Source organism: Drosophila ficusphila, unplaced genomic scaffold (genome assembly GCF_018152265.1).
Source record: "Drosophila ficusphila isolate 14025-0441.05 unplaced genomic scaffold, ASM1815226v1 contig_106, whole genome shotgun sequence".
Taxonomy (NCBI): Eukaryota; Metazoa; Arthropoda; class Insecta; order Diptera; family Drosophilidae; genus Drosophila; species Drosophila ficusphila.
In genome coordinates, this window is record NW_025063993.1 from 2,940,132 (window position 1) to 2,964,245 (window position 24,114).

General features: G+C 39.8%; 3 protein-coding genes across 9 annotated transcripts; 2 read left to right on the forward strand and 1 right to left on the reverse strand.

The window, feature by feature from the left end:
* Positions 1-26: 26 nt before the first annotated feature.
* On the reverse strand, positions 27-3,219 carry LOC108088907 (ATP-binding cassette sub-family F member 3). The gene is made up of 8 exons (XM_017186914.2): positions 2,957-3,219; positions 2,641-2,897; positions 2,070-2,293; positions 1,366-2,013; positions 1,135-1,308; positions 504-994; positions 348-439; positions 27-284 (listed from the first exon to the last, which is right to left on the reverse strand). Exons 1-8 carry the CDS (start codon positions 3,042-3,044, stop codon positions 126-128), a joined length of 2,133 nt encoding a protein of 710 aa, XP_017042403.1. The 5' UTR covers positions 3,045-3,219; the 3' UTR covers positions 27-125.
* A 1,120-nt stretch (positions 3,220-4,339) lies between these two features.
* On the forward strand, positions 4,340-5,048 carry LOC108088870 (UPF0389 protein CG9231). The gene is made up of 2 exons (XM_017186857.2): positions 4,340-4,579; positions 4,644-5,048. The coding sequence occupies exons 1-2, from the start codon at positions 4,413-4,415 to the stop codon at positions 4,852-4,854; spliced, it is 378 nt and encodes a 125-aa protein (XP_017042346.1). The 5' UTR covers positions 4,340-4,412; the 3' UTR covers positions 4,855-5,048.
* Positions 5,049-5,368: 320 nt separating this feature from the next.
* On the forward strand, positions 5,369-23,796 carry LOC108088869 (potassium voltage-gated channel protein Shal). 7 transcript variants are annotated; one of them, XR_001771250.2, is made up of 7 exons: positions 5,369-6,110; positions 15,028-15,587; positions 16,469-17,381; positions 17,725-17,887; positions 18,300-18,488; positions 18,709-19,270; positions 20,890-20,909. XR_001771250.2 is itself a non-coding variant. In XM_017186852.2 (7 exons), exons 2-7 carry the CDS (start codon positions 15,386-15,388, stop codon positions 22,122-22,124), a joined length of 1,716 nt encoding a protein of 571 aa, XP_017042341.1. In that variant the 5' UTR covers positions 5,369-6,135; positions 15,028-15,385; the 3' UTR covers positions 22,125-23,796. The 7 variants fall into 7 exon arrangements, 6 of the variants coding, with proteins under 6 accessions (XP_017042341.1, XP_017042340.1, XP_017042339.1 ...); XM_017186852.2 differs by lacking the exon at positions 18,709-19,270 and adding an exon at positions 22,029-23,796 and having other exon boundaries at positions 5,369-6,135; positions 20,890-21,042; XM_017186851.2 differs by lacking the exon at positions 18,709-19,270 and adding an exon at positions 22,029-23,796 and having other exon boundaries at positions 5,369-6,127; positions 20,890-21,042.
* The last annotated feature ends 318 nt before the right edge of the window (positions 23,797-24,114 follow it).

The window sequence follows — 24,114 nt, forward strand, 5'->3', positions numbered from 1 at the left end:
GTACCCATCTTTCTATTTCAATGATTGTATCACTCACGAGAAGGTTTTTTTTTTCTCCTTGTGTCATAGACATAATATAAATTTATTGCTAGGCTGTTTCACAAATAGAGTAATTATTTATTACATTAAATTGAACTATTAGCTTCGATTTCCTTGTAAACCTCCCGCTTATACTCGTCCAGACCGCCTTCAATCGCCCTCACTGTGCGATTGCCGCATACCCAGAGCTCCTTGCAAACGACCTTGATAAGACGCTCGTCGTGGGAGACCAAGATGACGCCGCCCTAAAAATTAAGATTAGTAATAATTATGATAATTTCATCAAATAAGAAAATCGGTTCCTTTACCTTGAAGGCATTGATGGCCCGACCAAGAGCATCAATAGTCTCAATATCCAAGTGATTTGTCGGCTCATCGAGCACCAGGAAATTTGGTTCCGCTAATCGATTCATTAAGTTGAAAATTGTAGAGTTAAAAAAGTAAAAGCAGTTTCACGATCTTACCCATGCACATTTTCGCTAAGGCCACACGTGATTTCTGTCCTCCAGATAAACTGGCTATGCTCTGCAGTGCCAGTGGTCCGGATAAGCCAAAACTACCCAACTGGCGGCGATACTCCTCATCCGGCCTTCCCGGAAACAGTTCTGCCAGCACTCCCACACACGTTACGTTCATGTTCAGATGGTCCACATGGTGCTGAGCGAAGTACCCAATTCGCAACCCACGATGTAGTACAATATTTCCATGAATGGTGCTCAGCTGGCCGACAATAATCTTAAGCAGCGTCGATTTTCCAGCACCGTTTTCTCCAACTATGCAAATTCGCGAGTCGGAGGTGGCTGAGAGATTTACACCCTTGAAGATAGGTAGCGCATCTTCAGGATTGTAGCGAAATGATACTTCTGAAATCGCCAGCACGGGAGGATTCAACGGCTCCACATCGGGGAATTTGAGCGTGACCACTGTCTCCTTCTCAACCGGCTTAAGTTCTGGCCTAAAAATGAAATATATTTTTTGCTTCAATTTTTGAAGATGAAATGGGTTGAAAAGCAATAAGTAGATTATGAAAGGATCAAAGATTTAAATCAATGATCTTCAGAAGCCGAGTAAACGTGTTTTGTTTTAAGAACTTACAGTTTTTCGAGCATTTTAATTTTGGATTGCACGGATGAGGCACGATTTGCGTTGTATCGGAAGCGATCGATAAAGTCCTGAACATGCGCTCTGTGAGCCATTTGAGCCTCGTATTCACGCCTCTGTGACTTTAGCTTTTCCGTCTTGGTCTTCTCAAACTGTTCGTAGTTACCCCTTTGAAACAGAAATATATTAAATTAATGGGTGTATGTTAGGCTCTGATTAACTTACTTGTATGCCTCTAGTTCCTGGGAATGTAGATGAATGATGTCCGTCGGCACCGTGTCCAGGAAGTTGCGGTCGTGGGACACGACTAGGATGGTGGTGGGCCATGTCTGCAGATAATTCTCCAGCCAAATGATGGCCTTGATGTCCAACATGTTTGTCGGCTCATCAAGCAGCAGCAGATCAGGCTTTGAGAAGAGTGCCCTGGCCAGGGCCAGGCGCATGCGCCAGCCTCCCGAGAAGGATTTGGTCGGACGCAGCTGCATGTCTGCGTCGAAACCCAAACCCTTGAGTATCACAGATGCACGTGCCACCGCCTTGTCCGCCTCTATGTTCTGCAGAGCAGCGTATGTGTCGCTCAACTCGTTGGACAGTGCCGAATCCTGCACCCCGCTGTTCAGCGCTGCTAGGATCTCCTTCTCCCGGGTCAGTAGCCTCGTTCGCTCGGTATCGCACTCCAGCACGCTGTCCACGGCGGGCGTATCGTCGCCCACGACCTCCTGCTCCACGTGGAGCACCGATATGTGCGAGGGGATCTGCAGCTGGCGCTCGGCAATCATCCGCAGCAGCGTTGTCTTGCCCAGGCCGTTCCGTCCCACCAGACCATAACGGCGTCCGAAGGAGAGGAGTAGATTTGCATTCTGCAGGAGAACTCTGGAGGGGATTAACAAATTTAAAGGTTGGTCAACTACTCGGTCCCATTGCCTTACTTTTCGCCGAAAGCTAGGTCAAAGTTTTCGATTTTGATGTCCATGGAACGGTTAAGGCCTTTCTGGTCCAGCTTGGTGTTTTTCTTGTTGGTCACTTGGGAAGCTGTAGCCGTTTGCAGTTTAACCGCCACGGGAATCATGCCGTGCTTATTGACCTCCTGCCGCTTCTCCTGCTTTTGCTGCAGCTTGGCCTCCGCCTTTCCCAGCTTTTTTGAGTCTACTTTCTGAAAGATCAGGAAAGTCATATTTTGTTATTCACAACTCAATTACAATTTTTTGACAAAAGTTTATAGCTGCTCTGCGGTGATCTATGCATTACAATTTTAAGATACAAATTAAGTCTAAAGATAAAAGAAAATAGTTTTCAAAAATGCAACTAGAATGATTTAGAATTTAGATTATTTATGGGATCGAAAGTTGTTTAATTCACGCTTCGTTTGTAATCATGAAGTCAGATTAGCATTTCATAATTATGAAAACAATATAGCTTTAGTAGGTTAAAAAAACCTTCATTTAGCTTTTAGGCCTGTGATTTGTTTATATACTGATGCTTTGATATGGTAGCACTCACATTGCTTCCGTCCTTGTTCACCACCCAGATGCTCTGCATGTCCTTGTCGAGTCGCTCCATGTTCCGGGCCATTTCCTCGATGTTGACCGGAGCATTGAGCACCTTGCGCTCAACATTGACTCCGTTGTTTTTCATAATGTTAAGGAACTGCTCGCACAGCGCCCGGACGCTCTCCTCGGACCTGTCGCAGTCGACGCTTTGCAGGATGTCGCCCACCGCCTCAAAGATGTCTTCGCCGCTGTCGAAGTCCTCCTCACCTGAGGAAGTGGGGTTACGGATTAGGACTAAGAGGGCTGGTTGACTCGACGGCACTTACTTCCGGTGAGCACCCCCACAACATAGGTAAGAAGCTCCGTGTCGATCTTGGGAAACTCCCGCTGCAGAATGCTCGTGTAGTCGCTCATCTCGGCGGTTTTCGCGTTTCGTGGCGGGCAGTTGGATCCTACGGTTGACCTTGATTGCAAAATCGGCTTCTCAACGTGTGGCAGTCGGATATTAATTGACTTTTCCGACTTTTACCACTGCGAATAGAGCTGAAAAGAAATTGGCTCGCGAACGATAGTATCGATGTTTAAAAGGTTTTGTAGAATTTCGAAATCGATATCTGGCGGCCGATGTTTTTCCTGTTTTTCCACCACTTGTTCTTAGTTCTAGTTTTAAAAACCCTTCGGACCTGTTTACACTAGGATTGTGTTTTTTTTTAAGATAGGTTTTCCATAGGCATCTAAAGATAGGCAAAATAACAGTTTTTTGTATTTACATCAAATTTTTGGTATATTATGTGTTTTATTTGTAAGTGTTGGTATTTTACGGTACATTCTTGTTAAAATAACTTATTTTATTTCTTATCAAAACAACTGGTCTGAAAACTATCTCTACCGAAAAAGGTAGATATTTTATAAATTTAAAAAATAAAGACTAGTGTGCAGATCAAAAAACGGAAAACTAGCTAAGATAGTGAAAAAGAGGCATATATATGAAAAATCCTTAATTTTATTCAATTACTTGAAGTTTTCCAGGGCTCAGTGTTAATTTATTTACGTATTAAGTCAGGGGAGCTCAAATACGGCAGAGATTCCACTATCATACACCACGTTCATATCATATTAACTATAAGATATGCTTTTATTTTAAATCTAAACTAACATCGAATTGCAAACATCTTGTCCCGATAAGAAAACATGAAAATGATTTTTGTGGCGTTTTCATGAAGCTCTTGAATTGATGCTTAGATTTAAAAGTCGTTGAGCACTGGCAATGGGCTGAAATTGAGTATTCTTGCTTTTCGATTGGATATCCAACTGGGATCTAATAGGATCGACCTATTGTTCCTCACAGAGCACCTAGATTTTTCTGGAACTAAGTTCTGCTTTTGTAGTGTCTTTCTTAACTGACGGTGTAAGGTAGCATCCCTCGTAGGTTTGCTTTGTAGCGAATCTATCGGGTAGGACATGCAAATGGTTTTGGCAACTAGCTAATTTTTCTTATTGCTCTAAAAAACTTCGTATGAGATTATTTGTAGTTTTGCAATAATGATCTGTTTTCACAGCAACGGATGGTATAACGGACGGTGTCTTGTGGGAATCGAACATTAGGGCCAAAAATTGATGTTGTTTTCTTATGGGTTTGGTGGGACCAGCTAAGTTTCCAACCAATGTTGTTTATGCTGTTGTTTTTTGATTGGGAATAATTTTCTTGTCTTTTCACAACACTAAACGAATTGCATAAAATTCCAGTTCTTTCATCAGTTATCTTAAAAACAATTTTCAAGCATGCTCGGCAAAACCGCTTTAATTGGAGCACTGGTGCGGCGTTCCTTTGGGACTAGTAAGGTTCTTAGGGAGACGATTAAAAACCACGAGCCCAACAATTTGGAGCGCCGCATGTTGGTGTGGACCGGTAAATACAAGTCGCCGGCAGAAGTTCCAAATTTTGTGAGGTAAGTTGGGGTAGTCATGTAGTGCAACAGGTCCATGATTCTTACTATTGTAAATGTTTTACAGTCAGGATGTCATGGAGCGTTGTCGAAACAAGATGCGCATCCGTTTGGCCAACGTAATGATGTTATTTACTATCGTCGGTTGTGCCATAATGGTTTATAGTGGCAAACAGGCCGCCAAGCGAGGAGAGTCCGTTACCAAGAGTAATCTTGAGTGGCACAAGCAATTTCAGGAACAAAGGGAGGGCGAAGCAGCTGCCTCGGCTGCCAAATAGGAAAGCACAACCCTGTTGAAAACACATTGGCCGTTTTCGTTTAAATTCCGATTAGAATATGTTTTTTGGAATTAATCACGGTATCACGCCAATTCCTAAAGTGGCACGTCGACTTAGAACAATTCTTTCAAAGCATGTACACAAAAATTTGTTAACTCAAAGATAGTTGTATTAAAAAATATTTTTTGTGAAAACTTTTTTAGCAGCTGTATTGTAAGTTAAGCTGTATTGTAAGACCTTGCTATTAGGTCAAAATCAGTATGGAAATTTATTCACCTTAAGGTATTTATAAAATATAATATTTTTAAATCCGAGTTTATACATCAAAGCAATTAATATAAGTGCACACATTTTTTAATGTACCGTATAGTTTACTGTATTAAACGACTTTGTCCGAAACGCTGAAGTAAGGAAATATTTTTTTTATTAAAATTCTAATTTTTGCATCATGGCACCAATTTGTCCGATTCTTATGAAATAAGTTCGTACTACTGCAACTTTTATTTTTTTTTAACATCGAAGCTCTTTCTCCACAATTTGCTTTCTTTCCTAAATTTGAAGCCTTTCTTCTTTAGTTATACTAACGATTTTGCCGATAACATGATACTTAAATTTTTATTATTAAAATACAAGCAGACTATTATTATTTAATATTAAAATACAAGCAGACTAGAAGGCAATAAACTTTGTAGTTCCGTAGAACTGTGCGTATTTACGATGCCGATCTCGCAAGTTCGGAAAATTTGATAGGAATTTAAAGACATTCAAGTAACTATCAATACATTTTATATATTAATTCATTCAGGTCTTCTGCCTGCCGATTCGAAAGGCAACATCAACATCTGTTCCGATTCTGTAGCCACCACTTGCTCTATAAAGTGCGCCGACTCCGTGAGTATTTTGGTGCTGCCCCGGATTCTGGTTCGGATTTGGACTCGGGCTCCGATGGTCGGAGGCGCTGGTGCTTTTTGCTTTTCACTTTCAGTTTGTCGAGAACTGTTTGTCTGAACGCCTCCAAAAAAGTTGAGCGGAGCAAATAGCGGGACGCAGCTTGGGCCAAGTTTTTTGTGGCCATCGTGCGTGCAGGAAAAAGCTGGGAAAATAAAAATATTAGTTTTAAAAAGGAAAAGGCCAGAAAAGAATTTCCCGAAACGAAAGCGAAGAAAATGTACACGAAATAGTGCGTAAAATGTGCGGCTAACGGAAGAAGAAGGTGGTGGAGGTGGGAAAAGTTCAGGAGGCGACAAGTGTAAAATGTAATAATCCGAAAAGAGTGCGTATGTATGTGTAAATAATTTCGATGATTTCCCAGAGAATTGCGGACAGATAAAGGGAGAAAGTCAACTAAAGTATTGAAAAAATATCAAGCAATTGTTTAATCAAACATCAGCGAAAGCAGATTGCCTGCCCAGAAAATCCATAAAAAAAGAGAGATTTTCCCTGTCTGTCTCTCTTGTCCGTGTGTGTGTGTGGGAGTGTGTTGCTGTGAGTGTGTGCGGCAATATTCGTTTGCTTTTTTGATTTGTGAAAATGTGTGTATCCGCGAATGTTACTGTTGTTGCTTTTGTTGTTGCGGTCGTTCTCTCTGCAACAACAACAGCCGTAAAAAATAACAGAGAAAAACTAGGAATAGAACAGAAAACTCGCATCCAGTTTTAACCGCTCATGTCCTTGCTAAATAGTTAGCGCATAAAAAAATGTTTTTTAATTGCTCCTCATAAAATGCATGCATCACAACAACAAGTAGTTCTTCTTGCATTGTTGGCCTATTTAGAGCAATCCCCACACTGCCCCTTAACCATTCCACTCATGATATTAATTTATCCAGTAGGAGGCCAACGAATAAAAATGTAACATGTTAAAAAGCGTTGAGCAAACAAAATATATAACGGTCGGCCGTATGAAAGTGAAGGTCGTCTGTAGGAGAGAAAGAGAGAATGAGGCAGAAAGGAGCAACAGGACACTGTCAAAAACATGGGATTTCTACATATAATATTTAACAAACTACAATATTAAGAAAAATACAAATTTTGCCAGACAAAGCTTTAAAATCTTAAAAATTGTATAAAAACAAGGAAGAATTTTAAATTTGTAGAGGGTTGGTTGGGCTTTAATTTTTAGTAACAATAGCCTGCTGGACCATTTTTGAATTGGTTACTGATTACTAATAATTTAGTTATGGCTATTATCTTTACTGATTTCTTTTAGTAAAGATCAAATTAACCAGAATCTTCAAAAAGATTTCGTCTGTTTCTGTCCTTTTTCTGAAATAAATATTCTCTTTCTCTTCTCCATTGCATTTAATTGAAATCAGGTTAGCTAGTAGAATTTTCTGTTACCATAGTTCAGTAAATTAGTAAAAAATAAAATTCAACGATGAGTTCGAATCACATATTTTTCTTCAGTGCATTAGAAACAGTCCATTTGATGGCTAAAATGTGCGAAAAATCCTTGGCTTGGTTTTTGGCGCAACAACAAAGCCGCACTAATACAAGCATCTCCGATGCACACACACAGTCTTTGCCTGTGCGTGTGTAGGAGTGCGTGCGTGTGCTTCTGTGATGACGCGTTTAATGCAGCCAAAGCAGCGCAGTAGCAGTGCAGTCGCAGCGCATCCTGCAGTTGTTGTTTTGTTATCATGGGATAAGAATGACAATTCCATTAAAATGTAATGCACGTGGGCACCTCACTGAGGTTTTTGTGATTTCATCTTGGTTTAAGATCTAAAATAACCTCTTTTTGCCCAGTCAGTATAGCCATATTACCTCTGCTTGGAAAAACAAATTACATAAAAATGGAATTTTTAAATCATTAAACATACCAATAGGGTGGAATTTACAATATATAAATAATACAAGAAGATATTATAAAACAGTATGCACCTGGAATAAAATTTTTCTTTGTACGATTTAAATTTTTTTTATTTATGTTAGTACTCCTGGGGTGTAGGGGACACTATATCATCCACGGATCCCAAAAAAGTATAATACACCATCCCGTACGTGGTCACAGTTGTATACGCAGATATAATCACATTTTACGCATGGAAAGGCTTAGCGGGCCTACATAAATTACGCCATTGGCCGTAGCCACCATTCCACATTCCACCGTTTGTTACCCGAACCACCCATCCGTTCTCTGCGGCCTAGGATTTCGTTCTCTGGGTCACTTGCACGTCCGCAGGACGCCCCCGCATCCCCTCACATCCCTGATCCGCTCCTGATTTTCTGCTTGTCAGGGCCACGGGCCAAAAGTTTTTCGGGGGGTGGTGGATTCGGTGGACTGCAGCCGTTTCATCCGACGATGCTGGCCAACTGATAAGCACGACTCTATAAAGTTTTTTATGAGTTTTGCAATTAATTTGAACAGTGAACGAACGAAACTCTCCAACTAGATGTTCTCAACATCCCAGCTCTCAACATCTTTATTATTATGCAATAAAAGTCCTGCGACACTTAAAAAAATCTAGTTTAAGTTACAAAATTGGGAAAAATGTATAATAAAACATAAAATGATGTTGTGGGTTATAATTTTATAAAAATAAAATTACTCCCTTTTTTATTTACATATTTATGTACCAAGAGTCAATAATATCATGTCACTTTCGTAATCTTGGGTTACATCTTCCAAAAAAAAAGTTTAAGTTTTTACTTATCGTAAAATATGTAGAGAAATAATAGACATTTTTGTTATAAATATTAAGGAAATTGAACCCCCGTCCTTTGTTTACCTTCCAAACTGAAGAACTCTTTCAAGAAACTCTTGTTTAACCGCTTTCACAGCATTCCCATTTGATTGTTGTTTCGAATATTTGTTTTCGTACACGCAATTTAAATAATTAATCAACTTGTAATCGAATTGTTGTGGGCGCACTCGGCCCTTTCTTGTATTGTTCTCTGGCGCAACATGACGTATGGGCAATGTTAAATTAATAATAAGCATACGCAGTGTGTTGCGGCTCCACGAAATTAATATGCGAATGCCTCTGAAAAGCTGGCCAATTTTTTTTTTTTGCCAAAGCAAATAAATATTGGCGAATTAATTTTATTTAATTTCCAGATTGAGGGGATTTTAATTGGCCATGCATCAATTGGCCGAATAATTACATGCATTTATTGAAAGTTGTTGTGCGGATTTACGGCAGATAAAGCGTATTTTATGGTTCAATTTAAAATTAAGTTGATGGTGAAAATATTTGTAAAGTTATTGACTTTACTTTTGTAAAAGTCCATATTAAATTGACTTGTTTGCATATTCTCCGATATATCCGTTTCACATTTCATTTATTTTATTCCTTAGGCTTTGAGCACTAAAATATTTATGATGTGTAAAATTGTTAGTAATAACCATAATAATCACCCAATTCATTGCTCAGTATTTGTTATTCAAAAATAATGTAATAAAACAGGCAACGTGGGTTTTTATTGCAGTGTTTATACCAGAACGCAAAAAATTTTTAGTAAATTAAAAACAGAGAAAATTCTTAACAAATTAGTCTTTTTAATACCAATATAGTAAGCAGGTAAACATTAATATGCTGACCCAAAATGCATGCTCCTATATGCACGGATCAATAATGCAACAGAGATATTTATAGAGCTCCGGTGATTGGGAATAAATAGTGTGTAAAGCCGCATTAATTTCCATCAAGCAAAAGGCGGCAATAAACCAAATTAGTTTCTTTGAAAAGCTTGCCAAATAGACACCTTATTCGAGGGACACCTTCAATTGGGTTCTTAGTGGGAGGATACATAAGCCTCTACTTAAGCGTAGCAGCAGCCTCATGAGCAAAGTAAAAAGTACAAGGAAAATTATAAAATGTTCATAAGGCCCAGAGACAAATGGCGAAATGTTTTTTGATGTTGGCCCCACGGCGAAGGCGATGGCGAAGGCGAGGGCAAGGGCGAATCCGAACCAATCCCAATCCGATCCCAAGCCGAACCCGAACCCCAGACCCGGAACCCATATCCAAAGCCCAGACCAGCCCCCAAGGGTCCTATGAGCAGGCGCAGAGAATGTGTGACTCTCTCCCTCTCTCCCTCTCTCTCTCTCCCACTCTCATTCTCTGCTTCTTCGGCATCTCTGTCCGCTCAATAGTACATATTTCTCATTTTTCATTAAACCGATGAAACAAAATTAAAAATCAGAAAAAAAACTACTTGTAAACAAAGGAAAGGCAACGCGGGGAAACGAAGGAAACTCGAACAGTTGGGAAAACGCTGGGTATTTTTGGTCTGGTTAGGAGGTTGTTGTGATTGTTTAAAAATAACCCAACAACACACAACTAAAAGTAAACATTGTTAACTTATTGTCAATAAAAATACAAAATTGAAATGGCTCAGGCCATAAAATTTCGTTTATGATCTGGAAACGCTTCCATTTTTTCGTTTCGCATTGTTCTCAAAGTTGCAATTGGCTTCAAACTGGCGAATTTTTCTCCTCTTTTTTTCGCCAAATTGCTTCCGCTTTGAGATGGCTAAAAAGAGAAAGTCGAAGTCGGGCCGTCATAATAACGCAGGCCCACGCAATGGCCGCAGAGGAAAATTCGCAGGATTTCCGTAGATTTCTCGTGTGCTTCGTACATTAATGCCTAACTAGCATTTTGGGGCTCCAAATTGAATGGCACAGTAACGGGGGCCGAGTGGGTGGTCTGCTCTGCCCGTTTGTACTTTATAATAAACAAAAACAAAAACATTAAAAAACAGGCCGTCAGGAAACGCAAACAAGAGAGAAAAAAACGAATGAGATGGCGGCGAAATTGATATGCCCTGAAAGCAACATTAATAGATAATGATTATGTCGGCTTCGAGGTGTAAATAGATATGGTTATTTCTTTGCTGAAGGTCAGATAAATATGATATATTTATTCTGAATGCAAGGTTATATAGCAAACCAACTTTGTGTCTTTCCTCAATTTATTTATATTCAAAAGAATTAGATATATTTTTTAATATCTGCATTTATACAAAGCTTTTTAATGTTATATATTAACATGTTATTTTTATTATTAACTTAATTATTTATATATTTTATATTTTTATTTTTGTTCCTTAAAAGTATTGGAAGTCTAACCATATCAAACGAATAATTTTGTTTGCATATGTATACAAAGATATCGTTATTTGATTTAAGTTTAACTTTTAAACAAAGAAGTTCTTTCTACGAAATGAATTGATTAATTAAATGCGACTGCGGGCTCATTCCGCTCACCTTTTCATTCATAGCAATTCCAAAATTTGTTGATTGAAATGTTTATAATGCCAGTCAGCGTCTCCAAAATCAAGTCCGAACACTCCCACTCGAATGGCAACCGAAAAAAATCATACAATGCTGTTCGAGGCGAACATGGTGTGGATGGATGGACAGATGGATGGATCTCCTTCGATGTGACGAAGCGTAGGGGCTTTGTTGTCGCTGCTTTTTTCGGTTTTTCGGGGGTTCTTCCCACCTACCTACAAACTGAAACCTTGAGACGAAATGTAACTGAAAGCAGCCAACTAAATGGCAAATAATTAGGCAGCCCCCTCGCCACGCTAAACTAAAATAAACTATGCAAATAATTAATGAAAGCCCCGAGCGGACGAAAAAATTATAATAGGGACATGTGGCGCCTTTGTTTTGGAGCCAAGCGGAAGTCACATTCGCAGCCCCGTTTGGCGCCAAGGTGTTTTTCATTGGACAGCTGGACGGGTCACCGCCCACTTCCCGACCTTGTCCCCTCGTTTGCCGTTTGACAATTTATTTTGATGGCACCCACCACGCACCGAACACGTTGATCCTGATGGTGATGTTGAAGTTCTCCTTGGATTGCCTAACGACACCCAGACATCAACATCAACGTCAGCAGTGGGCAGTGGGCGGTGGGTGGTGGGTGGTGGTTGGTGTGTGCTGTGTGGTGTGTGTTGGTGGGTGGTGTTTGATGTGCGGGTGGGTCAGGAGAGCAAAGCAAACGGCATTGATTAATTTCCATTTCGTCCGCAGCAAACGACAAAAGCAAGGTCAACGACTATGAATACAGAGAGGAAAAAATACAAAAAATAATTTTTTAATAAAAAAATCAATAGGGTAAATATTTATTGGATACATTTTAAAAAGATTTAAAATTTTATTGATGAAGTCTATGTTTTCAATGTGTTTATCACTTTCTCTTTATCCTAGCGAAGGTATAAACATTTTTCGATCGATAGCAAGGCTGTATGGTAATCATTTTTTAAAGTTGTTGGCTAAACAAAGCCCATCAAAACGAATAGAATCACACTTTTTGTTTCCCTAAATTCGACTATTGTCCCTCAGATTATACATTAAAGTTATATTTTTTTCTCTGTACATCACTGAACACGTTGAACGTCAATCTATAACGGAAAATTGTTGATAGGATAATGTGGCATTAAAACATTAACGCCCATTGTCTGGATTCGAATAGTGCTTGGGGTTTGTGGGATGTGGGTGGAATATGGATATTGCAGGGAGTGCCAGGTTGAATCTGTCGGCTTGTTTGACTTCTCAGCGCTTAATGGACGCGAAATGTGTTTGTATAATATGTGATATTATGTGCAGGGAAAACTGAGCTTACTTCTGATGTAAACTGAACTTTTATGAAATTGTTTGAATTTGCCTTTCGAGGGCGGTCTATAAACTCCTTTTAGACCCACAATTGCTATTGAGATCAGAGTCCTGGCAATCTTTTAATGAGGCAAGAAATATATTTCGAAGTATATCCAACATTAGTTTATCAATAGATTTCATATGTACTCGTATTATTAAAAAAACCGTAAAAGTCATCAATCAAACTGGTACCGTAATACTCCTATTGCATGTATTAATAAAATAAGGCGAACCCCGTCCCGAATATCTATCCCCTGAGCTAACCTTGGCAAACCTTAGCCTTCAACTATCGACAACCTTTTTGTGACCGTGTCGTGTCTTAGTGGTTTCCATTCAGCGAACTAATAACTACTAATGGCTATTGTTATGGCAACGCCGAATGACAAACGCACATCCACTTCACCCCAGAACACCTTGTTTCACCTCTTGAAAGGAAACCCCTTCAAGGCGTGTAGACACGTCAAAAAAACTTTTACACTTTGTATCCAATTCCCAATAATTTTCCATTCAGATATAATCGGTTCAAACATCATCTGCAAAAACTACAGAAGGTTTAATATTTATCAAAAGCTTATCTGCATGTTTCTCGGATATTTATAAGTAGAAAATCCTCTTAGGTTTCTATAGCTTTAACTATTTTTTCTGAGTGCATGACCCCTCGGGAACTTGGCAGGTGGCGCTGCCCAGCAAGTTGAGTAGCAGTTTCTGGCAGTGCAATCGATGTGCTCTTAGCCAGACTATCTGAGCAATGGAATAACAATCGTGACACAACTAGAGACAAAGCCATAAATATTATATAAATCAAAGACACACATTATATAGACTTCAAGAGCCATGCCAAGGCATGACATTTATGGAAACAAATGACTTTTTGTCACAGTTCCCAGCTGGGTGGGTGGCTGCTGGCCGAGGGGCGGGGTGGTCCGAAGGCCGAAGGACGGACACAAAAACTTTTTGCGTTCTAATTGTTGTTTGGAAAATGACTTGTGGCCTAAGTAAGATTTGCAGGGTGTTTACAGTCTGTAGAAATGCACATAAATTTGTTGTGCGACTGGCAAGACCAGGCAACAAAGCCACGCAAAGACACCCACGCATCCCATACACTGAGGAAAATGTTGCTCGTTAATAGCAAATTTCGTACAATCTAGAAATAAAAGGAAATCTTTTACTTCCCACTTCCGAATTCCCTTCTCTTGAATGTCTATTAGTATTTCATGTTTGTATTTACTATTGAATCTTTGCTATGTTTTTTTAAACCCAATATTCTTCAGATCACTAAACATTCTATTATCAATTTCATTTCTTTCTTTATGACAACATTTTTTCCTTTATTAATTATGTTTGTTAATGGTGCTCAAAAAAACATAACTTGCATTACGATGCATTCCAAAAAACAGTTTATGAAGCTATGGCAATGTTATTAAGGCTCAAAAGCGTTAGAAAACATATTGTTAATGGAAAACTTTAGTCTTCCAAATGCCTACTATAAAATTGTTCTGATTACCCTTTCTCCCTCTGTACTTTCCTGAGCCAGAACTGGGAGAACCAAAACCAGAACCATCCAGACACGGACAGATGGAAGACCGTCCGATGGTCGTTCACTCCGCTGGTTTGAACCATTAAAATGGTCTCAGCTGCTGGACCCACGGGGCATACTACCATATACAACATCCCTCCACTGCGCTCCAGTGGCCCGGTTCTGTTTGGCTCGTTTAAATATTTAGACAGAGCGCTGCTCGAAAACGCATTGAATGGCGTTGTCTGTCGATTGCTGCCGCTGTGAATCATTTTATATGTGCAGAAGCGTCGAGGAGGGCGGGGGATAAATTGATAATATAAACAACTGAAGCGAGAAATTGGAGAGTGGGTCGATGGGCGAGTGTAGTTTGTGCTAGCGGGTCGTTCCCTCAGATTTATGATAATATTTATGCTTTGGGAAAGTCGGAAAATCCACCGGACGGGGGCGGGAAGACAATAGTATTTGGGATTCCCCATAAACTTTAGAATTCGATTGAAGTGAATTTCAAACAATTGCTTGCATTTAAATTAAATGTGGGTGTTGTTAGTTCGAATGAGCCAATCCTAAGCGGAATACTGTTCACATGGTCTTTGGGAATTTGCGGGGGTATCAAGGTATTTGTTTAAAAAATTTGCAAAATATTTGCCATAACATTTAAAGTTAAAAAGAATTTTGTGCGAATGCAGTCTGAAAATAAATTTTACGAGTTCTTAGTCTGTACACGTACTTTTGTAGGATTTTTCCATTATTCTTCAAATAAACTGATGTTTCTTATGTGTGAGAAGATTTTTTAACATCTTAAACAAATACCTAATGTAGTCTACCCTTTAGTTAGCTAAAAACAATGTTAACAAACATACAAGATCATCAAAAATATTTCGTACTTGAGTCCAAACTTTAATGTTAAACTGCACTTTTTATAGTACTGAGTGTGTGTGAATGCGAACGTGTCTCGAAAACTTTTCGTGGAATTAAAACTCTTATAGCCGGCGCTTTTCCCCCCCGAAAACTTTCACTACAGCTCTGGCAACTTTTGCACTTTCTTGCAGTGCTGCACGTCGACGCAACTGGAGTGCAGGGGAAACTTTTCATATCTCCGCAGTGAACAATAAAAGCAAGAGCCGCAGCAGCCACAGCAAAATGACAGCAATAAGTTTAAGCAATAAAACACAGCTAGCCAAAAGTTGCAGACATGCATTCGCAACAGCACAATAAGGACGGGCAGCGGACCAGAGCTTTAAATAGGAGTTAATCAGCGGACTCCCCGCCCCAGAAGTGCGCCCAGAAGCCCCAACCAACTGCCAAATAACATAGGGATCGAGCCGAGCAAGGGAGGATCGCAGCGAGGACCGGAGGACAGGAGAGCCCAACGGTCAGCCGGGACACTGAAACATTCCACCCCATAGCATGGCCTCGGTCGCCGCTTGGCTGCCCTTCGCCCGGGCGGCGGCCATCGGGTGGGTGCCGATAGCCACCCACCCACTGCCACCGCCCCCGATGCCCAAGGACCGCCGCAAGACGGACGACGAGAAGCTCCTCATCAACGTCTCCGGCCGTCGCTTCGAGACGTGGCGGAACACCTTGGAGAAATATCCCGATACTCTCTTAGGTATGTGCCTTGAACTTAGGTATTTTTGTTTAAGAGATTATGATTCAATTTATTGATAAGTAAAAGGATAAATCGCATTATTCAATAAAAAAGTATATAATCAATAAGTCACTTGACCCACCACCCGCCAGACAGTTCAAAAAGTACTGCATATTCGTCGGCGTAGTATGCACATGTAGGCAGAAGATATTCTATTGTACATACTTACAGTCGAATCCCGATAATTCGTACCCCGCTAAATCGAAAATCGAAAATAATTCGTAAAAAATTCTGTTCCCTTGAAAAAAAATCTCTTGAAAAAAATCTCGATAAATCGAATTCCCGTCAAGTTCGTAAAAAAAGTGATCCCCTTGTCATTTCGAATTATCGGGACTCGACTGTATATGGAAAGATTTTTTAAGAATGATCCGATTTGTTAAATATTCATACAGTAAGATTGTTTATATTCAAACTGATTAATAGATTAGATAGATTAAAGCATGATATAGAGTTTATTTTATATGTATTTTATTTTTTGAATTGTATTTTATACATAATCTGAACACTGTAAATACGTTGATGATAAAATAAAGATACTTCTCTGGTGTCTGTTAGCTTTTAAAATAAATTATGATTTTGAAAAATGTTCTCTTAGCACCGAGAAGCACTAAAATGGCAATAAAAGCTTTCGGTCAAATAAACTTCTCCGCAGAACGAGTTGTCATTGAAGCAACTTATAATCGTAGCACATTTGTGTTCCGCAGATCAAACTTTCTTATTAAAGATAGATTTCTAAATAGATTTCTGAAGAATTTCCTATCCTCCAGAAATAAACTCAACAATTATATTATATTATATTTAACATATCCAAGCGAATAAAATGGCGACCACCTCCCTTGCAGGCTCGAACGAAAGAGAGTTCTTCTACGACGAGGACTGCAAAGAGTACTTCTTCGACCGGGACCCGGACATCTTCCGGCACATACTGAACTACTACCGGACGGGCAAGCTGCACTACCCGAAGCACGAATGCCTCACCAGCTACGACGAGGAGCTGGCCTTCTTCGGGATCATGCCGGACGTAATTGGGGACTGCTGCTACGAGGACTACAGGGACCGGAAGCGGGAGAACGCCGAGCGGCTGATGGACGACAAGCTGTCGGAGAACGGGGATCAGAACCTGCAGCAGCTGACCAACATGCGCCAGAAGATGTGGCGGGCCTTCGAGAACCCGCACACGTCGACGAGCGCCCTGGTGTTCTACTACGTGACGGGCTTCTTCATCGCCGTCTCCGTGATGGCCAACGTGGTGGAGACGGTGCCCTGCGGCCATCGACCAGGTCGGGCCGGAACCCTGCCCTGCGGCGAGCGCTACAAGATCGTCTTCTTCTGCCTGGACACCGCCTGCGTGATGATCTTCACGGCGGAGTACCTCCTCCGACTGTTCGCCGCCCCCGACCGCTGCAAGTTCGTGCGCTCAGTGATGAGCATCATCGACGTGGTGGCCATCATGCCCTACTACATCGGACTGGGCATCACCGACAACGACGACGTCAGCGGCGCCTTCGTGACGCTCCGCGTGTTCCGCGTCTTCCGCATCTTCAAGTTCTCCCGCCACTCGCAGGGACTGCGGATCCTCGGCTACACGCTCAAGTCCTGCGCCAGCGAGCTGGGCTTCCTCGTCTTCTCGCTGGCCATGGCCATCATCATCTTCGCCACCGTCATGTTCTACGCCGAGAAGAACGTCAACGGCACCAACTTCACGTCGATTCCGGCGGCCTTCTGGTACACCATCGTCACAATGACGACGCTGGGGTGAGTTTAACGTGAAATAATAGCATAAAGGTTGTAGTACTTAAGTTTCTAAGTTAGATTAGCTTGAGTGGGAAATATGTTTGAGATATTTTGCACATTATAGTTGATAGCGTAGTAGTCAATTTTAAATATGTTATTGCAAAGCCACGTTTTGAAAATGTATTTATTTTCCATCATTCTTAAATTTAAACTCATTGATTCTTTTCAATATACTCGTATGTATATAAAATTCCATCTTGGTTTTGGGATAGCTATATCGTCACCCCTAGTTGCGTGAATTTATGCATCACCCCTGAACATAACTGTTTCCATATTAATGATGCAATCTTTTATTCCTGTGCAGATATGGCGACATGGTGCCGGAGACAATAGCTGGCAAAATTGTGGGCGGCGTCTGCTCGCTCAGCGGTGTGCTGGTCATCGCCTTACCTGTACCTGTTATCGTATCGAACTTTAGTAGAATCTATCACCAGAACCAGCGAGCGGACAAGCGCAAGGCGCAGCGGGTAAGTTCTTATTATTTGCTCCAAGATTGGGATTGCTAAGAAAAATCAAGCATTTTTGTGAATAAAGTAATAAAGGAATTTTAATAATAAAAGAATGGGGTTTGATCCATTCTCCAGTTCTGTAAATTTATTCATCAAATTAAAGCAGTAAATATAATTTTCTATCTTCAAGGGTTGTTTATTTTTTCAGTAATTAGATCTAAATTTAATCAAAATCAAAAACCCTTATTTGTTCCGAATCTATCTAAGCTTGTGCTTAAATGTGTCTTAGAAAAGTCCCGGGATATATCAAGAACCGAATATGTTTTACTATAATTGCATTTCTGCCAGCTGTATCCTTAATCCTTTTTTGTAAACACCCAAACCCCCTCGCACCACCCACCATTTCTCATTACGTGTTGTGGCCTTGCAGAAAGCTCGCCTGGCGCGCATCCGCATTGCCAAGGCCTCGTCCGGAGCCGCCTTTGTCAGCAAGAAGAAGGCCGCCGAGGCCCGGTGGGCTGCCCAGGAGTCTGGCATCGAGCTGGATGACAACTACCGGGACGAGGACATCTTCGAGCTGCAGCACCATCACTTGCTGCGCTGTCTGGAGAAGACAACGGTGCGTATACGCGACGTGCGGGGCAGTGTGTCCTTCGCTTCGCAGCTATCTGTATCTGTATCTGTATCTCTCTATCTATATGCTATACTATACTATACATGTGATATACGTATTTGTGCCACTCGACTGCGCGCTCAGTGTTTGAACTTATGATTTCGACTTATGATTTACCTCACACACTCTCTCTCTCTATACACCTTTCGTTTTTACTCCGTGACAGATGTAGCAACATTTGAACACCTCAGTTGTAGTCAGAAATTGTAAGGTTTGCCGCAGGCTCGTTAGCCAAGCAATGACAACGGCCACCACGAGGGCGACACCCCCAGCCAAAGTAGCGTCGACGGCAGCCAATGGCGAGAGGAAGGACTTCTTGTCGAGCCTTCCACAACTGTTGCGTCTTCTCGTTAAACCAAATCAAAATCAAAATCAAAACCAAAATCGAATATCGCTTAAACCCAAGAGAAAAAGAAACTGAACTGAAACGCGAATATTCAGCATCTTTTGTATGTGCATTTTTTGTTAACCAGTTTTAGTTTTCCCTCTGGAATCCTGTTCTTATTTTCGTATTATATTTTTTCTGTACATTATGGTCTTTTATGTGTGTGTGTCGGATCTGTTGTATTACGTCCTAAGTTGTACGTTCTAAGTTCACCATTTGTGTCATGTTTTTCACACGATCTGAAGCCGAACTGGCTTTGAAATCAAGCAAATATAAAAACATAGAAATAAAAAGCAATGAAAATCGTGTCTATGCTCTGAAAAACGAATATAAATTCGCAAAAGTAAGTGCTTTCGGTTTGTATTTAAGTTCCGTTCTTTCTCAAATCTTTCTATATCCCTCTCTCTCTAACTCTCTGTATCTCTCTATCTATTTATCTCGTTCATGTTTACGCGTTGCAATTAATTTTTATGATTTCCAATTTTCATTTTTTATTTTTTTTTTTTCTTATTTTTTGTTGATTGTCTGTTGTTTTTTGTTGATTTTCAATACTCTTTGTTGAAAGAAACCGATTCGTGTTGAATGCTATGCGCTCTGTTCTGTTTTAAGTACCCCGAATAGGTCATTACCGAGCAGTATTGGATCGAACGATATGCGAATGCTCCCCCACATGCTATCAAGAAATTTTCGAAACGTCCATTTAGCCATATGCAATCGATTGCTGTCAACATAAAACCCAAAACGAAAATAAAAATCCAAAATATCAGAATCTAAACAATTTAAAAAGCGGAGGCTCATCAAGTGAGGGAGGCGTCTTCGGGAACTATGCAAAATCACTAAAGTGGATATAAAAAGATCATTAAGGCGTACAATTTATAATTCCTGATTTATAAAGAGTAAATTCCCATTGCCATTCAATTTAATGGCGTACCATTTGAACGGGCTTATTTTTATTCGCTTAAAAATACTATATCAGCAGTGACTTTTAAAGATTTCTTTTTGTTCAACAAACTAAAATAGAATCAAAGGAAAGAAATATTTAAATCTGTCTACCTATTAAATCTAAAAAGTACTGAACAATTGTTTTGAAATCCACCAATTTTGTTGTTATTTTTTTATAGTTTTCATGAAATAACTCGACTAAAAATTTTGAAGACACCATAACAAGACTTTTAGGTCTAAACGGAGGAAGGCTATCATTAACGGCTTTAATAAACCCTTTTTATGTTTGCGACTAGAAAACAGAAAGCGAAAACAATAAGCTTTCCCACTTGATGAGCTCATAAAATGTCCATTTAAAACCACAAATCAATAAAACCCCGGATGGCCACAAATCGAGAATCGGTTCCAAGCGACCATTAAAGTAGCCGCCTTTAAACCAAAAGTCGCACTCGAATGTCGCTCGCTGGCGCTTGCTTCCCACTCTTACCGCTCTGACCCGCCCCGCCCCGCCCCGCCCAGCGTTCCGCCCTGCATTTACCGCTCTCGTTCCGCTAAATGATCAACCGCCCGCCCGCCGCTGCCCCGCCCCTTAACCCTTCCCCTTGGCTGTTTCAATATAAAAATTCTTCTCATAGTGTTTTTGTATAATTGTCATTGCTTAGGAGCCGCAAAAATGATGAAAAAATCACCCGTTTCCTATTAATAAAACGTAGCGTTCAAATGTTTTTAACTTGTCCCACCTTCTTATAGACCAGCTTAATGTTTTAATTGATGTTTTAACTCGAATGGGCCAAAAACGCTCGCTCTTTCCTCTTCCCTGTCGCTCTAAGTATTTGTTTATGCATATGTACCCAACCCGATCCTGTGTTTTGTGTGTGTAAAAACCCCCACCCTCCCCAAACTTTTATATTTGTAAAATTGTTAAAAAAAAAAAAGGAAAAACATTGTACTCTATGTATTCTTCGTTTCTCTTTGTAAAATTCTTCTCTGGCTGTACCTCTCAATGCTCAAATACCGCAGGATCGAGAATTTGTCGAGTTAGAAATTCCGTATAACGGCCAGCCCAAGCGGCCGGGTTCTCCGTCGCCGATGGCCAGTCCGGCCCACTCGACAAACAGTGCCGCCGGTCTGCTGCAATCCTGCTGCGGCCGCTGCTGCTCCCAGCGCTACCAGGTAAGCTATATGCCCGAACGAACCCTGTAAATAGAGTAGAGGACCCGCCCATTCGCGGAAAGTGGGTGATAGTCAACCATTTTCCGGCACTCGAGGGGGTCTAGTGCGTTGCAGGTGGGTCCAAGTTCCTTCTGTTCCGTAACCCTCTCTCTCCCTCTTTATACATATTCCGTTTGTGTGTGGTTTGACTTTGTTATCTCTGTTGGTATTGTATTTTGTATATTCCCACATCGTACCTTCAGAAGTTCTAATGCATCCTCAAGGCTAACATCCGAAAGCATCTCAGGCTAAAAGCTTTAGGCGCTCATTTTCTCACTTCTCTTACATATAATCATGATGGTAGTTCATATGTAGTTCAATTTATTTTTTTAAAGGCTGAAACAGTCATCTTTTAGCAGCTTACATCACTACTTCTCTTTCGGATCTTGCGATTCCAAATCTTTGCCTTTGCCAACCTAACATTTTTATTGAAATCTACAGTTTTACATGTATTGCTTCTAAACAACTACCAAAAAGTATGCTATACATTTTGTTTTTTAAATGTATGTTTGGTGTAGAATACACGTAGACTGTGAGGTAAAATTAAAGAAAACAGTTTGATGGTCTTATTTTAAATTCGAAACTGAGCTACCTTAAACTTAAAGATATTTGTTTTGAAAAGCACTTGTATTGGTGAAAAAATGTAATATATTTTTTAAACTTAAAAAATTATTTAAAAATAATTATCACAACATTAAATTAAATTACATTGTATAACTTATTTAAAACATTCGAGTAAGAAAGCTTCCTTAAGCAAACTTTAGTAGACTTGAGATTGCCCGAACCTTTTGATCTAAGGCTGTTTTTGTCCACGTCCCCTTCCAAGCTTCTGTTTTTGGTTGTAGGCCTATGGAACTCCGTCTGAAGCTATCATTTATCATGAGAAACCTGACCTGAAACGGTAAAGGCCCTAATGCATTCTCCGCTCCGTTCTCGTTTCTGTTTAGGCCTGCGGCAAATACATGCCGGCTGCCAGCAATGCTCAAAATAGCCAAAACAATCAGCCCATGGACGGCACCTACCTGGTGGAGGCCTCTTTCTGAGTCGACGGCAGGTTCGCATCCACATCCTCAGCCACGGACGCAGCCACATCATCCCAATCTAGATCGAGATGATTTATGTTTACGTTTAGTCTAACTTGAAAAGTTTTTAAACTAAATTGAATTCGTTTGTAGACATTGTCGTGTGTGTGTAGTCGCCAAAGAAAAATGTTGAAAATACCGAGGGAAAACATAAGCCGAAATACAAGCGTAATCTCTAAAATCTGATTTTCGAGTTTAACGAACAAGATATTTAATTAAATGTAAACAATTGCCGACTCAAATAGAAGCATCTCTGTTTGTGTGAATGTAAAGAGCACATTAAAAAGGAAACAAGTAACAAATGAAATAAAAGTGCCGAACCCAGATTCTGCGTCGGCAAAGTCGGATTTGATTAGCGAAGACCCGTTAATGAAAAAACCAAAAAAATTAATTATAATAATATGCAACACTATTTACTTTATTTAGGTGACAAGACAACAACAGCAAACAACAGAAACCGAAGCATTTTAGAGGAATTTACTGTGTATGTTTTAACAAAGTGAACATAAAGTAGCATAGAAGGCAAAATAGTTTGAAGAATGTACTATGTATAACCGAAAAAGGGCAGGGGTCCAAAAAACCAAAAGAACAAAAGAAAAACCGAACACAATAAGGACATTTTAACAGCAAATGATTTCTGTAGCCAGGAAACGAACAAAGAAATGCAAATTGACGAGAAAATTATGAAAATATTAATACGAATTCGTGTATTTTTTAAATGGTCCGTAGTTTATTAGGTATGATCTTCATCGACAAGTCCCTCAATTGTTTCTCATCAGCAAATATCTCTGTGCTATCGCGATAGCATTTTTGTGACAACTTCGTTTTTTCCAAAATATATTATATAGCGAAAAGGTTTCAGTTTGCCATTCTCTCACCCTCTCTCCGAAATACTCCAAAATGAACTAATCAAAATCTATGAAAAAAATTACAACTTTCTTCCAGAAACTAAGTTAGCGAGGAAACCTATTTAAATGTATATGTGTGTGTAGGAAAGGCTTTAACGAATTGAACCATTAACTAACTGAACTCTTAGCAAATTCTAACAGAAACTTAAAGTATATTAATTAATTCTAAATTAAAAATCAAACATTTAAAATTAGTTCAAGTAAACACTTAAAAAACAACTTAAATATGGAGCTTGTATGTATGTATGATAAATTTATTATGATTACTCTAATTATTATTATGTCGACGAAGAATACGATGATAGTGTTGACTATTTGTTTCTAACTCTCTAAGTTGCCTACTAATTTCCCAAGAAAACAAGCGAAACTAACCAGAATCACAGACTTTTGTTTAGCAAAACGAAGTTGTGAATAAAGCGCAACAAATGCGATTATGATTAGATCGAAAATTAACAAAAACCACATCAAGAAGACAAACAACAATTTGGTTACTAAAACCAACTCTTGTAGCGATATTCTAAAAGAAAACCAATCTATCAAGTAAAAGAAAGTCGGGTTACAAACAATATCCGAAGGAGGCGAATGACATTTCTGTTTTGATTTTTAGTGATATGTAATTCGAATTGAGTAACAGCAAAAACAAATACTCTGCCACGGGTCTATGAGAATGAAAAAGCTAAAGATTAATAATAAATAAAATAAAGAATCTGTTTACTTCCACCATAGAAGGCTGTCTCTTAACGACACATCTGGCAAGTGCACTCAAGGGTGGACCTTATTCCTAATATTATTTACGAATTTAACGAGATAGTAGTTTGTATTTCAGGTTCATCATTTTCTGAGAAACCATTTTTTGTTTTTTAGGATACGTTTGGACTGGAGATCGGATATATTCAAATTAAAATTTAATTTAATGAAGATTTTTAAAGGTTTTCATGGACCACCCGAGTGCCAACACATCAATGGGGTCTTACTGTTTTCAACTGCTCTCTCGGAGACAACGCCTAGACCTTACTTGGGGGAGAGATCTGTTGGCGACCAAT

Coding starts and splice junctions, on each gene's coding strand:
- LOC108088870 (XM_017186857.2), top strand. CDS start 4,413: ATGCTCGGCAAAACCGCTTTAATTGGAGCACTGGTGCGGCGTTCCTTT. Junction 4,580..4,643: donor GAAGTTCCAAATTTTGTGAG/GTAAGTTGGGGT, acceptor AATGTTTTACAG/TCAGGATGTCATGGAGCGTT.
- LOC108088869 (XM_017186852.2), top strand. CDS start 15,386: ATGGCCTCGGTCGCCGCTTGGCTGCCCTTCGCCCGGGCGGCGGCCATC. Junction 15,588..16,468: donor ATATCCCGATACTCTCTTAG/GTATGTGCCTTG, acceptor CCTCCCTTGCAG/GCTCGAACGAAAGAGAGTTC. Junction 18,489..20,889: donor GCTGTCTGGAGAAGACAACG/GTGCGTATACGC, acceptor CAAATACCGCAG/GATCGAGAATTTGTCGAGTT.
- LOC108088907 (XM_017186914.2), bottom strand. CDS start 3,044: ATGAGCGACTACACGAGCATTCTGCAGCGGGAGTTTCCCAAGATCGAC. Junction 2,898..2,956: donor TGTGGGGGTGCTCACCGGAA/GTAAGTGCCGTC, acceptor CCACTTCCTCAG/GTGAGGAGGACTTCGACAGC. Junction 2,294..2,640: donor TGAACAAGGACGGAAGCAAT/GTGAGTGCTACC, acceptor CTGATCTTTCAG/AAAGTAGACTCAAAAAAGCT.